Source organism: Lissotriton vulgaris, chromosome 2_1, assembly GCF_964263255.1.
Source record: "Lissotriton vulgaris chromosome 2_1, aLisVul1.2, whole genome shotgun sequence".
NCBI classification, from domain to species: Eukaryota; Metazoa; Chordata; class Amphibia; order Caudata; family Salamandridae; genus Lissotriton; species Lissotriton vulgaris.
Window position 1 is genome coordinate 50,698,770 of NC_141687.1, and position 17,404 is coordinate 50,716,173.

General features: G+C 46.4%; 1 protein-coding gene across 1 annotated transcript in view; it reads left to right on the forward strand.

The window, feature by feature from the left end:
• Positions 1-329: 329 nt before the first annotated feature.
• Positions 330-17,404, forward strand: part of LOC147729537 (indian hedgehog protein-like) — a 71,071-nt gene continuing 53,996 nt past the window's right edge. Inside the window, exon 1 of the mRNA XM_086954438.1 lies at positions 330-676. Within this exon, the coding sequence (XP_086810564.1) occupies positions 361-676 (316 nt within the window). The 5' untranslated portion in view covers positions 330-360. The remainder of the gene's footprint in view (positions 677-17,404) is intronic.

Below are 17,404 nucleotides of genomic sequence, written 5' to 3' on the forward strand. Positions count from 1 at the left end.
ATGTCAACCCTGATTGGAAAGGGGAGAATGTTTACATCCGGCTGATGTCGCATCCAACGTCATACATTCAGCATGCTTACACGTGTTATCTCAACTCTTAAATATGTCAACCTCACGCCCTCTCCCCTCCCCCAGAAGTACACCCAAACAGTAAGGATGTCACATATAAGCAATCCGGCACTGAGGCGGCTATCAGAGCATCAAATGTCACCCCCGGAGCTCAACACGATGAGCCGGTCAGAGAGTCCTGGAGGTGCGTGCTGGCACTTGGACTCTCATTCTGCGGGAGACTACAAGTCCCAGCATGCTCGGTTCTGGTCGGTAGAGACAGCAAGGCTGTCTGAGTGCCTCCGTCACAAGATGTGCCCCAGGTCAGCTGAGGGACGGGTTATTCGGGGACTGCCCCAGTGCGTGGTTTCAGATCCCTGCACTCGAAGTTCACCAGCGGGCACCGAAAGGGAAAGCGTGTGCCAGAGGGAAGGATGGGCTCAGCCTGACCGGCCCAGCCGCGGCCAAAGCAGCAGCACTCCGCCCCCGAGGCAGACCCCTACATGCGCGGCGGAGGCACGGCTGTCCAGGGCCCCCATCCTTCCCAGACCCGGCTCCATGGGCGCGGAGGCCAAGCGAGACGACGCAATCCAGGGGCCCGAGGAGGACCCCCTCGGCCTCAAGGCAGGTGGGTGTGGGCCCCGCCTCCGAGCGCTGACGGCTCCTGCCGCCATATCTCAGTACTTTCCTTACCCAAGCCAGGTTTCCCCCCTTTGCATCCTGGTACTTGTAGTCCTGCCTGTAATGAAGACCCTTCCGGTCTCGGGAGGGAAAGGGAAGTGTGCGCGTCACCTTAAGCATTCTCGTTTCAGTGATGTCTGTACTTAATGGTGTATATTTTTGGGGTCAAGAGTACAGTGTGTATTTGACTGTTATTTGAGGAGGGGGGGGGGGCAGCACTTCTTGTACTGCATTAGTTTTCGTGAGACAGTAAAGCTAGCGCCTTCCACGGAGCCTGCTATGCAGCTTGAACATTTTTCGAGGCACCTATGGAATTTTAGAAACATAATTGCAGCGTTGATATGTAATTTACTTCCTCGGCTCGTTCGAAAAAATCCCCGGGGTATCCAAACAATGTACCAGCAGGTGGTACTTCCTCCAACGGTACTTCTTTTCTCAACTCCGGAAGGATAAACGCTGAATCGACACGGCTGGGTTCACGCGTGAGCTGCAGGTTGAATTCCTTTAACAGCTGAATGAATGAATAAATGAAAAAGTATTAGAGATCAACAAGTGTAAAAAGCCGTCAAGGCAAACTCACCTCCGGAGCGCCCAGCTGGGTTTGCAACCCAGACCTCATTTGTAGGGGTTAGATTAGGTGACCCCCGTATTACAGAGCAATCTATAAGTGATCAGTGTAACCTGCACATGTTGGGGGCCTTTCATTCAGAGCGGGATGCACTCCATGTGTTGTAGGGCCGGCCAGGCCCGGCTCCAGGAATTTTTGTTTGGGTGTGCCAAGGGATTTATCGCTTATATATCAAGCCAGGCCTGCTTCTGGGCAGTGGCGTCACTAGGGTTGGTGTCACCCGGTGCGGGTAACTCATGGTGTCACCCCCTCACGACTTACCCCATGAATTCATGATGGACCTCCTCGAGGAGATGTAGTCATCTGTGCAGCACCCACGGAGGGGGTACTTCTTCTTCTGGGGTCTTCTTCTACACCAGAGTCTAAAGCACTACAGAGGTGTTACCGATCCTTTCATAACTCCTCCCCTTGCTCCTTGGAGGCCATGCGTTCTTCTCAAAGTATTTCCCTGCTTGTTTTCGGTCTTCCCTGCAGTGTTGCCACATTCCTGTCCACCCCAGCTTGCTATCACTACCCTCCCTGCTATGCTTCCGTCTCTCTCGCTTCCATTCACCTGTCCTCCAGTCTGGCGTGACACCAACCCTAGTAACGCCACTGCCACTATTGTCATAATGCCAGCCAGAGCTGATGATTTAAAATAGGGGCATCCCGAAGCCTTGTCATAGCACATAAGGTTGAGTTTCGAATTGTGCAGGCACTCAACATTCATGCTTACTTGCACACATCGAGCATGCGCACATTAGTCCCGAACACACACACTGGCAGGCATACATTTCACTACATGCAGCAGATATAAAATCATCCATATGTGCAGGTCAACAAATATACAGCTGAACAGAGACTAAACGCTTTTCTTTACAAGATGCAGCATGAAATATAGTGATATGCGTGAAAGGGGCCACAAGGTAATGTGAACAGGGACAGGGTGATGTACAGCAGAAATAGAAAGGACTAGGACTTACCCTCAGATGAGCCCTGCTTGATGCACATTACAATGTGCTTCATGAGAGCATGGACTGCTGTGCCCCCACTGTTGACGTTGAGCATGAAATCAGCGTTGCCCTGGCCGCTGCACCACACCTCTCCCACTGCACTGAGTGGTCTTTACTTGAGGGGCTCAAGGCTGCATTCATCATGGAGGCCGAGGGCGATATTAATTGAGGAAGCAAGCATGGAAAATCTGTCCACAACCGATAACCCCGCACCCCCCTAGTGACGCCACTGAGTCTGTGACTCTCTGGTTACACATACAGACATCTGCAGCGATTGCATTCACCACTTGAGGTTTCTTAATGTATAAGAGTGCATTTTCCACAGATTCATTTAATTTGTATTTATTTTTCACTGAAGGTGTGTGGTTATTTTATGTCCAGTTTCCTGAAAGTGAAAGACCAATTAAAGAAGCTACAGATTATTTTGCCCATTTTTGCTCCGTCTTTGACCCCGTTCCCACAATTACTAGCCATTTGCCGTTGCACTTAGGATCACCGACCGTTCCCAAACTTGTATGCACTACAACCGCTGACATATATCTATTTAAAGCGCCTGGATTGGTTTGAAGTATGAAAACACATTAGGGTGAGAATGTCAAAGTGAAAGGGCATTCTATACCTCTGCCTGTTTCTCTCATTAACACGATGGGCCCCAAGCAGCTCCTCTGCATGGAAACCTTTGCCCGCAGCTGGACACCTGTGCCCGCCCGCCCCTCCTGGTACACTCATTACTATTATAAATTCCTCAGGAATGTTCTCAGACAGCTCTGGTTCCAGGCACGGTAACACTTATGACAAAAGACCGGGGTTGCCCTGAATGCCAGGCATGAAACTGTGCACTATTCAGATCCCAGGATTGAGAATGTGTACGTCACTTCCAGGATCCAGTGTGTTAGAAGGCTGAGACTGCGCTCATCCCGGCATTCCAAACGTGAGGTCTAAAATCGCAGTGGTTTCTGTGTCAGAAGGTGAGTAGTTAACATGCCTTCTTCGAAAGCCCCCACGCTCTTACCTGTCATCTTCAATGACAACCCTCGAGAGCGAGGAACAGACACCCGGAGCGGGAGCCATCTTTTCGCAGTAAATAGTGAAAGTTTAAATGCCGCTGCATACAATGTAATTCAATGCTCTTGCATGTAGGGCTTCAATTGGCGGGACTTAAAGGAAACCCTTCCCAGGAAGAAACTGTGGCCCTCACCGCAGGGCAGGAACCAAAGAGTGCATACCCAGAATGCAGGCCTGCCAAGTATCACGTATGAGGCTTGACTCTAACGCATTTCAGTGGGGTGATCCGCATCACTGCACTGAAATGCATTGTCACGCATTTAAATGCCACTGTCTCACTCCCCTATACCAGCACTGAAGCTGGCTACGCGAGGCTGCTAGCTCGGGCCGGCCCCTGTGACACCTGTGCGCCGGCTAAGGGCTTTGCTGCTCCCTGCAAAGACTTGCAGCAGGCTCAATAAAGAGATCTTGTGAACTTTCAGCCTGCTAAAATGTTCTATCTTTTAGCTCTGTGCTGCCTCAGGCATAGCTGCCAAGGTTTTAGATAGCTTATGTGACATTTTCATAAAGTCAGTGAAATTATGAGTGACATTCAACGGCTATGACACTTATTTGCGAGCAAAATCAAGCAATGAAGATGAGGGAAACATATCAATATCTGGAAATATACCCATTTGTGCAAGGACGAACTCTAGGAACATCTTTAAATTGCTGCAAAGCACCAGGAATGAAAGTGCCCTAGAACGTGAGAGAGGCTACAGCGTGGAGCCTGAGCCAGCCTCACTCACGATGAACTCAACATTGTGCAGATTGCAGACAGTGACTGCAATGCTGAGCTCAGCTCAGGCGCTGTAACTTTACTTACATTGCAGGCTTCTGGCTCAGGAAGTTAGATAAAATATCTCTGTGACAGTCACTCTCCCCACTATTACCTTCTGTCTCTCCTGTGCAGTCACCATGAACCCCATCCCCACCAACTTGTTCTATTCCGGCCTCAGCTCCTCCCCTCAGATAGCAGGGATGTGCAATAAAACCCTGACCAGCCCTGACTACTACAAGATAGATTTGATATGTTTCCATTACCATCGTGCTCGGTGGGTTACTGTCCTGTGGGGTGTACTGTTTCCACAGTATGTCCTACAGAATTAAAACATAACAAAAATACGCAAATACCAATAGGCTTCTCAAGCAACAACAAAAAACAGCAATATCAGTGAAACTAAAAAAGGCACCACGGCAATACAGGGGAGTAAATGGTAGCAGTGAGGCCCAATATTAAACAAAATACAACCAGGCCTCCTGATTCTTAATAAGCAGCCATGCACACTCTGTGCCCAGGTGAGTATTCTACATGTTTGTCTTTCACCAACTTTCAAATAACAAAAAACTGCAGACATGACCCTCATTACTTTTCTAAATACATGCCTCAAGTATGAAACAAGCTGAGCGTGAGAGAAGCGGGGCTGTCTCTGGATGTTTTCATAACGAGCCATCACTTCCCGAAATTAAAATATGCTGTTGCAATAATCAGTTACTTTAAGGAATTCCGTTTTTTTAAAGTTTATATGTATATTCACTTTGCTTTACAGTGGGCCCTACATAAAAGCAATACAGTGAAGATTTAAAGTGAGTCCCGAACTTATCTGATTTGGCCTTGTGTTGCTTGCTGTGCAGCAGGGCATACAGGCTCCACAGGCGGATGGCGCAGCCGGAGCCGGCAACAATATTAACTACTTACTGGCACGGTGTGCCCCGGCCCCCGCTACTAGGGCTAATGAATGTGCGGTTGCATTTGCATCATCATCATACGCCGCTGTTATTTACCATCTTCACGGAGCAGTGTTTGTGTATGATACGCTGTGTGACAACAACACTCAGTGTTGAGTCACTCAGTGGCAGGCCAAAATACTTACTTCTTGTTCATTAGTAGTCTGTCTTGAACACATCTCAGGCTGGCAGTCATGAGCACCCAACTCCATTCAAATTCCCAGCCGCTTCCTGATTCCGAGTTCTAACTACTATAATGTCGGTTCTCCTTAGTTCTGGCGTGAATCACGGCTCGTGCAGTGCTTACATTTTAAATTGTAGCCTAATTGGACAATAATCTTGGCCGGGTAAGGTTCGACAGACTAATATTTTGGTGTCAGGGTGTCACCCCATGTAATGGTGTCACCCGGTGCGGTCCGCACCCCCCCCCCCCCCCCGCACCCCTCCGCACCCCCCTAGTGACGCCACTGCTTCTGGGCCCTCCTTTTATCTCTCCTTAGTCTTACAAGGGACAGTAAAACACACTCTTTTCCAAGTCTCTTTCTAAATGTAATCACTCTCAGAAAATGCTTTTCTTCCATGTAATGTCCCTTTGATGGGAAGAGGAGGTTTCTGAGGTGGGAGTATAAGGCAAGTGACACTTCTCGGGCTCCCTCGGTGCGAGCCTTCAGGGAATATCCCTCTTCATTACTACCTCCAGCTGACCCCAGACTCTGCAGCGCACTCACTCCCTTACAGGCGTGATTATCCACTTTTCTACCACCCCCCTCCATTACACCTTATCTCACAGCTGGCCTTGGGCCCCAGTCCCTTATCAGCCACCATTCACTTCCACTTTCATTATTCCCAGTAAAAACAATCGTAAAATCTCCTTCAAACTTGAAACATTGAATATAGCAGTAAATGTAATTAGCATGCATGTTAAAATATGCTCCACAGTTGTCCTAATCACCAGACTGTTAATTAAATAAACAAAAACAGAAAGGCAATAACAGGGACGGCTTTAGTGCTGGAGCAAACGTTTTTTAACCTCTTTTTTTGACCCCCTTCTCTGTAGATAGCTCAACAGCCACCATCCACCAGCGCCCCTTATCTCTCCGTAGTCCCCCCCCCCCCCCCGCCACCCTGTGACCTCCTCCTCGGACTCCCTCACTGCCACCCTCCACTAGTGCCCCTCATCTCTCCGTTGCCCCTCTCTCATATCCATTCCATTCGTTGTACAGCGCTACTCATATCAGAGTAGGGTGTCGCAGTACTTTACATAACATCACACATTATACAGAGACGCTAAATCAGTTTATGGGAGTGTCACATAAGCAAATAAGGATTACAAGGTGTAGAAATCACTCCATCCATCCTGGTGGGCGGTATATTTTATGGGGGTTTGGTTTGGAGAAGCACAAACTCAGGATTTAAAGAGTACTCCAGTGGTTGGGGGTTGGCTTTACCAAATGTATAACTGCCCAAACAAACTCTTTTTAGTAACATTATAATAATGAAAGGATGGAGAAGTTCTATTTATATCACAAAACAAAAAAGCGAAGTTTGTGTGCAGCTCTTTGATGACAGTTCATAGGTCACTGTCCTATGTTAGGATAATAACTTCTGAACCGCAAGTGACACAAGGATATCTGTGACAGAGGTAGTAACCCACTGAGCTATTCCCATAAAATTCAGTTTATCTGCATTTAAAAACTACCAACAGACAAATGGTTGCTCGTGCTGCAGGATCGTAAATCACAAGTTTATCTGAACAGTTTTTATTGTTGTACATCGGTGGCAGATTCACTGCGAGGGCCAAGGCTCAGGTTTGGGTGGGCCAGGCCCACCCGGCCCACCCTCTAGAACCGGGCCTGGGGCCGGCCCGCTCCCCTTCAGCCCATGCACTGCTATATATATGCACGTGGTGGATGCAGACGGAAATGGCCTAGTGCAGTGGTTCTTAACCTTTTGACTTATGTGGACCCATCCTTAATCATTATCAAACCTGGGGACCCCCACTGAACGCATATTAGATTCCAGGTCCCCCCCCCCCCCCTCCCACCCACACTGAGTCATTATTGGAATCCAGGGACTCCAGTCTAAGCATTTTTGATGATATGACTTGCAAAAAATACAAAAACAAGCATTTATCAACCTATACACAAATGAAATATATTATTTATATAAGAGGCAAATTTTAAAAAATCAACATTTTTAATGGGAAGGATGGAACATTTCTAAATTCATCTTAATTCTGTTTTATCCCACGAATACATCTCAGGAATGCTACCTTGATATTCAGTGTCTAATTTCTAATCTCTTCACATTTATACAACGTAATAACATTTTCAATTTAATATGTTGTGTCTTTATTTATATATAATCTGCTAATATATGATGTGCTAATATTAAGTTTTCTAAGCTGTCACATCTTACCCCCCCACCCCCCTCAATTAGGCTTCACTGACCTCCAGGGGTCCCGGACCAAAGGTTAAGAACAGCTCATATAGTGCATTAAACTGAATGAACCCAAGGTAGAACTTTTTTTAGGATGCATTATTTCCAAAACTCACTTTTACTAATTTTACCATCTCAATAAGGATGAAAGAGCGACTCGGCCTGGGTAGGATTTAAAGTTTTGTGGTGCAAAGATCACAGTGACAGGCGCACTGACCACCGCGCTATTTCCTCAGAAAGCGGTACATGCTCACACTGAAAATGTGTTCAAGTTGCACTACTCGTATTTGGGATAGATGTCTGTTGATTAGGCTTTATTGACCAACTGCCCACAACGGGTCACTTTATTCTGGTTTCATTATGATCGCAGAGTATATCCCCATGGTATATTTATGTACTATATATACAACATGTAATGTTATACAATATTTGTCTGTAAGTGTCAAAATTTGCCTTTTCTGCGTGGTCAACCCTGATTTTCCACCTTTTGCTAGACCCTATCATTTTGCTGGCTGCAGAATTTTATGTTCTTTACTCATGTTAACCAGCGATAAAGTGCTTGTGCTCCTCCTTTCAACATGGTAACATTGGGAAACTCGTTATTGGCATATTTGACTTGCCTATAAGTCCCTAGTATATAGTAGAAAGTGTACCCATTCCCTGTAAGTTAAATGTCACTAGTGAACTGCAGAACCTATAGGGCCATTCACTACAGTGAGAGTGCAATCCTGGCTGCAGTCTGACCATGTGCAGCATAGCGGTTCCAGTTTTGAAACTGTAAATTTGACCTGTCAAAATGACCCCTTTAGACAGGTCAAAAACCTTCCTTTGAAATGTTTATAATACACCCCTAAGTAAACCTTAGTGTCAATAAGGCAGGGTGGATGATATTCAAAAGTAGGCCATGTAAAAGTTTAATGTAACACATGCCTATACAGTGAAAAAGCCTCAAAGCTGTTTCATTGGATAACACTGCAATATTTAATACTAATACTGTATCGCAGGATGGGACTAGCTAGAAAAATAATTAAACAGCTATCTTTAATAGTTAGTACAATTCCAATTTAATGGTGAAGTTGAATGTTTACTAAATACTTTGGGAAAGTGACTTTTAGAAAGTTACCTTTTTCCTACCTAAAGTTCCTGGAGACTATTCTGCATTGTGTTGTCCCATTTTTGCCAGCCCATTTTGAATAGCCCCTTAATGAGGTGTGAACTTGCTTCCAGGGACAATTTCCCTTGGCTGTGGTGAGGTGGTGCTGTGACTTTGACAAGATGGCCTTGGGCTGGGCCCAGGAACTTGTTAAATGTCAAAGACGCCTACAGTGTCACAAGCAGATGTAGATTTACACCTAAGCCTGCCTCTTTCATTTGTCCCACCCCCGCGTCAGGCAGGCTCCAATTCCTGTGCCCTTTTTATTGACATCACAGTGTCAAATTGTCGCGTCCTAATCTAGGACCCTGATCGATACTGTGACCTTATGCCCCTATACGGCTATAATCCCTTTGTACCCCTATATTGGCATAACCGATCAAATGCAATATTCAGAAACTCGTCTCTGGCCTCACACGATCAGAGCCACATTTCAGAATCTCTTCCTCTGCAACTTCCTTTGCAGCTCATTAGTGCAAATGACACAGCAGAAGCCACTTTCTAAGATTCCTAGATTACACTCCGAGTTCTTCAACAAGATAAAAACTCAGCAACCTGGGAAAGCCCCGCTTGCTATGTTTTGATTAGTAATAGAACTCTAATGAGCACTGAGAGACGATCACTTCCTAGTGACATCTTTTATTGACGTCTTATGTCCAAAAACTTACGTCAAACAAGGCACCTTTCAGGTATAAATATTACCAACGTTGCCTTAAGCAAATGCTAGCTGCCTCATAGACATCGCTGCTGATGCTATCGCTGCGAACGAGCGAACGATGGTGTGGTGAACAGAGGAGCTGAACAGCCGTCCCTTGCAGAGCCCAGCAGATGCAACCAGCCCACGGACGCTGCCCCTCCTCCTCCTCTTTGACGCGCTGAGAAAGACGCTGTCTTTTCTCCTGCCGAGAAAATACAGCTCCGGCGTTTCCAGCCTACTCTTGCGAGTGACTGGGATATCGAGTCCTGAAGGAGATACAAGCCCTCCAACATTCTATTCCAGAGGTATGGTGTTGACTAAACCCGTAGAGAGAATTCTTGAAGCAAACCTTGGCAAAACCAACTTAACTAAAGCTACTTACTTACTCCCCTCCCAAGTATTAGGCTTAGGTCAGGTACACTGGGGTAGGCGTAGTTAGAAGCACCAGTTGAGTATGTTAGTCAAATGTATATATGAATGTATATATGTTTTATTAATTTTAAACCATTGTATGGCTAAGAAACCATATCAATGCTTTTACAGTATTATTTCGCAATACTCATTTTACTGTACGCACTTTTTATAATAACAAGTCTTGCAATTGTGGCAATTAATTTCTCTTGTATGAGAAGAAAGACTGTTCAATAAATAATACCTTTTATTGAAAACGCCCATCTCTCTATTCTCTACATATTGTGAAAGTAATCTGCACAACAACTGACTGAGTAAAATTACTGTCTATTGTTTCACACGACTCTAGAGATTGACTCTTATCTGAGGAGCAAAGTTGTCATGTTGCACGGTTGTTGGAAAACTGAATCCCTTCTTGGCTGTGCCAGGGAAGCTGATCACTTCCTATTCAGTCAAGAAAGTTTCCAGTGACCTCTGAGCTAGTTGGTAACAAACCCAATTAAGTTTAGCATAGTCAGTAGAGGCCTGGAAGATCCGCACTTCTACGTCGATACTACTGTTTATATTATTCCAATGCACAGGGCCTATTGGGAAAATAGGAACTACACTACATAATCCTGCTGGAGTGTCAAAATCTGCTCGATAGGTCTGCTGGGGTTGGGGTGCACGTCAAAGGTTGAGAACAGGACATCAGAATAATTCTTCTGTATCCACTTTCTGTTTTCTGGAAAACGTAGCTTTTGTTCTACCAGATGTCTCTCTCTGAGTTTGATGTGGGCACAGGACCTGCTTCAAACTGGATTTTTTAAATGTAATAAATCTCTTTATTAGTTTAAAATAAACAAACAACAATGCTGCCCATTTCATACAATATGCTGCCCAGTGTGCAGGTGGGTGGTAATGCATGTTGTTAAACAGACATCCATTAATCATTAGACAGTTGATACAGTGACATGAATCCGGGAGTCCCCTCAAAGATATTATAGCCTTATAACCCACCGTAGAGGGCTATACCGGCTATTAAAGGCCCTTTAACAAGTGAGAGGGACTTTAATAGCCGGTATAGCCCAGCTACGAAGGGCTATAAGGCTATTAGAACATTCTGCCACTAGAGGGCAGAATGTTCTAATAAACAAAAACAAAACCTTATGGGAGCGCGAGGGAATTGGAATCCGCTCAGGTTCCCTGAAGCCTTTGTTCACAGCCAGAGCAGTGAACAAAGAAACATTGGAATGTTGGAGCTCCAGGTTTATACCAGCCATTAGAAGCCCGGAGCACTCCATTGTTTTCCATGGAGCTCCCAACATACCAATGTTCTAATATGGGGTAATATGAGTTTCTCATGGGATGCATCATACATCTATGGCAGGCCACAGTATTCTCTCCACAGGCTCCATGTGTTTAGGAATTTATGTGGGCGTATCGCTTCATTTATAGAACTAATTTGCCATACTCCAGTCCAGGTCCACACCCCAGCGTTCCAGTAGGCGTAGGGTGGACGACCCCAATAGTTGGGTGGTATTGCGTTAACCACCATGAATCCCAAATTACAGAATAGGCATTGGTATCTAGTACCTTCTGTGGCTGCCCATATACCCAGCACACAGCACTTCCCTTCTGTGGCCAACATCGTGCTCTAGGGAGCGTACTCCCCTTTTCCCAATATGGTTGTATAGCTGGGCAATCCCACAGTATATGCAGGTAGGCCCCTCTTTGTCCACATTCCCGGACACAGTCTTCTCCCTCAGCCCTCCCAATTTTAGCCAATAACAACCAGGTATAGTAAGTCTTGTGAAAAATATTCAGCTGCACAAGGTGAAATCCTGTCTTACTTGCCAACTACCCTGGTCCCCCTGTGGTAAATATTTGATTTACCGTCCTAATTTCTATGCAGGTAAGTACTTAATCAATAATAACTCAATCGGAAAGAAAGAGGCAGAGTCCGTGGTGTTAGAGTTCTTAGGGGTTTTATTCCTTAAAAAGGAATGGTCATGACCTGGATATCATGTTCCTGCAACCACAGGGGTTCAGGAAGGGATAGAGCAATATTTTATTGACAATACATAGCTTATATACTTGACTTGCATTATAGAAACCAATATAGTAGGCGTAACAGCTGAGAGAAACAAGATAACAGCATCCACGTGATAGTGATACGTAATTAGAAGGCGTGAACTGGGCGTGCACATGGAGGTGTGTACTAGAAACGTCACAGATAGGTGTCACAGTGGGTGGCAACAAAGCAGAATTTTGTAATGTCAGCAGAAATCGGAAGCATGGATGCGCGCGCAGCTGCATGATGTATGATTGACGTGAAACAGACGGGTGCAGGGGACTTGACATTTACACTGGCGGAAAAGAGACAGAAGTCTGGCATGTCAGATCAACTCGTACTTCTATCATATCTGATATCTGATGTTTGGGAACCATACTATCTAGCGGGAAAGGTCTCTGGGGCAGAAGCTATTCTATACTGACTGTGAATGCGTGTATAAGCGCCTAAGTGTCTGCATGAGATGCGAGGGGCATGGGCCTTCCATGGTAACAGAGGCTATGAATTACTTGCATGGAGACAGTGAGGCCGGGCCCTTTGCTCTACAGCTGGGGGGATGTTTACTTAAACTAGTAGGCAGGAATGCAGTTTCGAGGAGCGGAACAGATAATTCGAAGGTTGAATACAGTCTTGGCAGGCAGCAGGCTGAGCTAAGCGCCATGAGCCGCACAGGGAGTAAGGCAGAGGTCACGAGTACAGAGACAGCCTGGGCTGAGACTTTCAGAGTCAGAAAGCAGAGGAAAAAAGGCTCGATGGCAGAATTCAGGGCCTAGTTTGCCAGAGCTTAAAAACGTGTAGAGTTGGAAACGGAATATTCAACCCATTCAGGGTGGGTCTGAAAAAGGACATGTTAACGTTGGACGCAAATGTATTTGCGTCTTCATAGCTGGCACAGGAGGGAAGTTACATGCACTTTAAGCTGGTACATGGAGACGGTGGGGACACGCTAGGGAACATTACTTGACCATAGAATTTATATTTCCTCACCCCGAGCGCCTCAGTCCATTCATCATCAGAGAATTCTCTGAGAACTCATTCCCATAGCCACCCTCAGCAACTCAAGCACATCTGGTATGTTGTTCAGTATTTTTCTGTAAATGAGCGATACCGCATTGTGCCTCAGTGGTTCCTCCAGTATCCTCTCCTCTAGTGGATCAGCTTCTGATATCTGAACGCCATCCGCGAGGTCTTTAGATAGCGCATGTCAGAGGCGCAAGTAGCCAAAGAGCGCCCCCTTGGGCATCTGATAATCTTCCTCATGGACACAAAATTCCTTCATGGATTCACATGCCCAAACTCCATGAAGCGCCAATTCCTAGGAGGCCCCAGCACTGAAAGCCCAACAAGCCCCATGTCTCGGGTAGCCTCCAAGAGTGCCACAGCCGGGCGCTTCCTATATTGGTCCCAAAGCATCTTATCTGGCAGAGAGTTTTATCCCAAGCTTGCAAAACTACTCTGATGTATGATGGCCAGCATAATCTCTTGTGTTGCCCCCGGAGGGCTGCAAAGTAGGCTCTGGGTCCCTTAAATGCCCTGTCTCCTCTCAAAGAGGGGTCAAGCAGATCCACAAACATATAATCATTTACCACAACCGGTTGCATCGCTCAATAGTATTGTCAGAGGTCCGGGAGGGCTATGCCCCCATCGTATGCCCCCCTGGTGAGCCTAGTCAAAGCAAGCCACAGGGTACCCGAAATCCAGGGGAACCAACTCAATCTGTGGTCCACGCTTTGGAAGAAGCTGTCCGGAATGACAAAAGAGCTGCTTTGTAACACATTAAACAATTGGGTACAATGATCATTTTATATCGCCCAGCATTACCCAACAATGAGAGTGGAATTGTTACCAGTGTGCAGAATCCCTCTTGAATCTTTCCAGTATACTGTATAGATTATCTGTAAGGAAGCTCTCACAAGAGCGGGTAAATTGGATCCCCAAGTATCAGAATCCAAGTCTAGAGATTCCCAGGTTATTCCTAATGGGTAGGGCAGGTGTCCATGTCATGAGTGGGTAGAGGACTGACTTGGACCAACTGATGAGAAAGCCACTGTATTTCCCAAATATGTGCATAACCTGTATTATTCTATCAACTGAGAATTCTGGATCACTAACATATAGCAGGACATCATTATCATATAATACAATTTTGTCTACCCAATTGTCCTCCCACTGCAAGCCACTAATCAGGGATTCACCTCTTACCCGCACGCTAGAGAAAATAACATAGGGGATAGCAGGCAGCCCTGTCCGGTGCCTCTCTGCAGAGGGAGCGAGGTAGAGCATTTGCCATTAACTCGAACGCATGCCAGGGGACAGCATAGAGCTGTTTCACCCAGTGTAGGTATCTCGGCCCTGGATTCACCTGCTCTAGGATTTGAAATAAGTAGGGCCAGTCAAGGCAAGATGTATTTGACACATCAAGTGAGACAATCACAGCCACAGCTGCAACATCAGCCTTCCTGGCAAGGCAGCCAAACAACTGGCGGAGATTGAGCCTGGTACTTCTGCTCGACATAAAGCCAGACTGATCAGGATGTATCAGGACCAATATTACTTGCGAATGGTGACTCGTAAGTACCTTGGCTAAGGTATCGGCTTCAGTATTTAGGAGAGAAATTGGCCTATTGGAGCTATATTGGTCCCCTGGTTTACCTTCTTTGTGATTGACCAGAATCATGGCCATTCACGTCTTTTCTGCTTAGCAGCCCTCCCTCAATGCCGCCTTCTCCATCTGGAGGAGGTAGTTAGATAGTTCAATAGCTGGGTATTTCTATATTTCTATGGGTACGCCGTTTGGGCCAGGGGCTTTACCCGATTTGAGGGCGGCGATCACATCCTCTATCTCTTCAATGGTAGGAGGTGCATCAAGCACCATTCTAATAGCACCCAAAAGTTGAGGGACGCCTGTATCTCCTCCGCTGTATGAGTCAATGTCGACGTGTAAAGTTTCACATAATGGCAGGTGAATCCCTGTGCAATGCTAGTGTTATAAGTGATCTTCCCCTGGGCCTCAGTTTGGAGCTCCCAACCCACCTGTCTTCTTCTTCCCTCCTGCCTAGCCATCCTAGTAATTTCCCTGCTTTATTACCAAACTCATAAGTTCACCTCTGTACAGCATATTTGCGTGCAGTGTCAGTAACAAGGTTGTGATACACTCTACGGGCTTGTGTTATGTGGTGGTTCAAATCTTCGCTAGGTTGTATAGCGCTCAGCCTTTGTAATTGAAGAAAGTGATTTTTGATATTTTGCATTTTTTGCCACCAATCTTTACGCTTAGCCACTGTTAAGGAAATTGTCTGCCTCATTACCACTACCTTGTATGCTTCCTATAGTACCACCTTTGAAAGGACAAGAGCTCATTCTCACGGAAATATTGTTCCATGGTCTGGCAGAGGTCCTCCTTCACTACTGTTTGTTTCAGTAGCCAGGGGTCTAAATCCTATGTGGTCTCCCCTCTGGGTATACCCAAGTCTGTACAAAGCTTTGAGTGATCCAAGATCTTGCTGGCAAAAAAACGCATGGTCCTGACCCAGGGTAAGTCTGAGTTTTACGTGAATATGTAGTCTATGCAAGAGTAGGAGTTATGAGCCCCAGAGTAAAAAGGAGTATTGGCATGCAGTGGGATTGCATTTTCTCCTGACATCTGCCAAGGCAGATATCTATGGGAATTGCTGCAGTTGTCTGCACCCCCCTAGTTTCACTCTGAGTAAGTTGGTCAATAGTCTCGCCAATCACCAGATTAGTCTTCCCCTTAAATAAGTTGCCCATATGGTAATTGCGGTACAAAAGGGGGTGGTGATGGACGGAGCATCTGAATCAATCAAACACTCACACCCAGTCAAAAGATCTGGGTTTAATCCATCACTGTTCTTTAGCCCACTCTACCACCCCAGTTCAGACATGGCTATATGCAAATCAGTCTGACCCTGTGCCTCATGGGGACAGTCCAGCACGAACTGCCAAGCCATGTCTTCCCTGGACCGGAAACAAGCTTCCGAGGAACGGTTTCTGGCATTCCAGCCGTCTTCAGCCCGGCTTGCTTGAATCCATGGGCAAAGTGAGCAAGGGACCATCAGCACCCCCTTTTGTACCGCTTTTGGCCACCATAAGTGTGGCAGGGTATGCTCAGACGTGAGTCCCTTGCTCACTTTGCACAGGGTCAGACTGATTTGCATGTAGCCATGTCTGAACTGGGGTGGCAGAGTGGGCTAAAGAACTGTGATGGATTAAACCCAGATCTTTTGACTGGGTGTGAGCGTGTGATTGATTCAGATGCTCCGTCCATCACCACCCCCTTTTGTACCATATGGTAATTGCAACAGTCAAGTTCCCTGATCTGCCAATCTTTTCAAATGCAGTTGGGTCGGTAAATAAATCAATATGACTATCATCTGTAGTCCATTCATCTACCACTCATAAGGGCATAGCGTCCCTGGTCATCCCTAATCACTCTCATCACCTCCGTTGGTAAGGTGTGTCACAGCAATATGGCCACCCCCGGGAGCCCGTGGTGCCTCGCGCATACACTACCAATCGGCAGTCCCCCCCCCCCTTGTTAACATTCTGCACTTGGTTCCCATCAAGTGAGTCTCCTGGAGGAGCAACAAATCTGAAGACTGTCGCCTGAGAAATTGGTAGATGATTCCTCTTTTTTAAATTTACATCCCATCCCATTACATTTCCAAGAAAGGGCTGTGAAATGTCCCTCCCCTGTGGTCTACGTCTCCCATAAAAAACACTAACAGTTGTGTTTGTATTTCCGTCCTCCCGCACCATACAGGATCATCAATCCTGTCCACCACCATTACACCAAGATGTCCCAAATAGTAACGCAGCAATCATCGCCATCCAACATTGCCCCCACAATTTCCCCAACATATCACTCCCCACCTCACAGTACAGCAGGCTGGATCTCTCTGCCACCCCAATTTGCTGGAATTCTGTCACCCCAAATATTCTAAACTAAACCCAGCAGACACCGAAAATAACCAAAGAATTTTCTTGTTTTTAATTGTTCCCCTGTTTTACCCCTTCAGTGAGGAATACCAGAACATGAGATGAAAGCAGTTAGGCCTGGAGGGGATCCCCGCCCTAGGCTTGAGTCACTGAAGATAAGATGGGTCTTATGAATATCTGTTTCTCCGGGTTGTCATCACTTTATGGCTGTTTTCATCACGGTGGAGTTGTCAGCTACGGCTGGTGGCTTAGGAACATCTGGTGTGGTTGAGGCTGAGGTTCGGGCCCTGGGCTAGCTCATCATTTGACCTCCTCTTGCAGAGCCCTGCCAGCGGGCACCACCAATGTCCCTCAGTGGTGGCTGATGTTCCACTGGTCACCATCCCTAGAGCCTGTCCCATGCCTCCACAGGTGTAGAGAAATGCCAGATTTTCACATCTGCTACGATTCGCAGTTCGGCAGAGAAGAGCATCATGTACTTAATCTCTCAATCCCACAAACAACGCTTGACAGAATATTAGGCACAGTGTTGTTTCTGCACGGCAACAGTTAAGTCTGGGAATATGCGGACTGT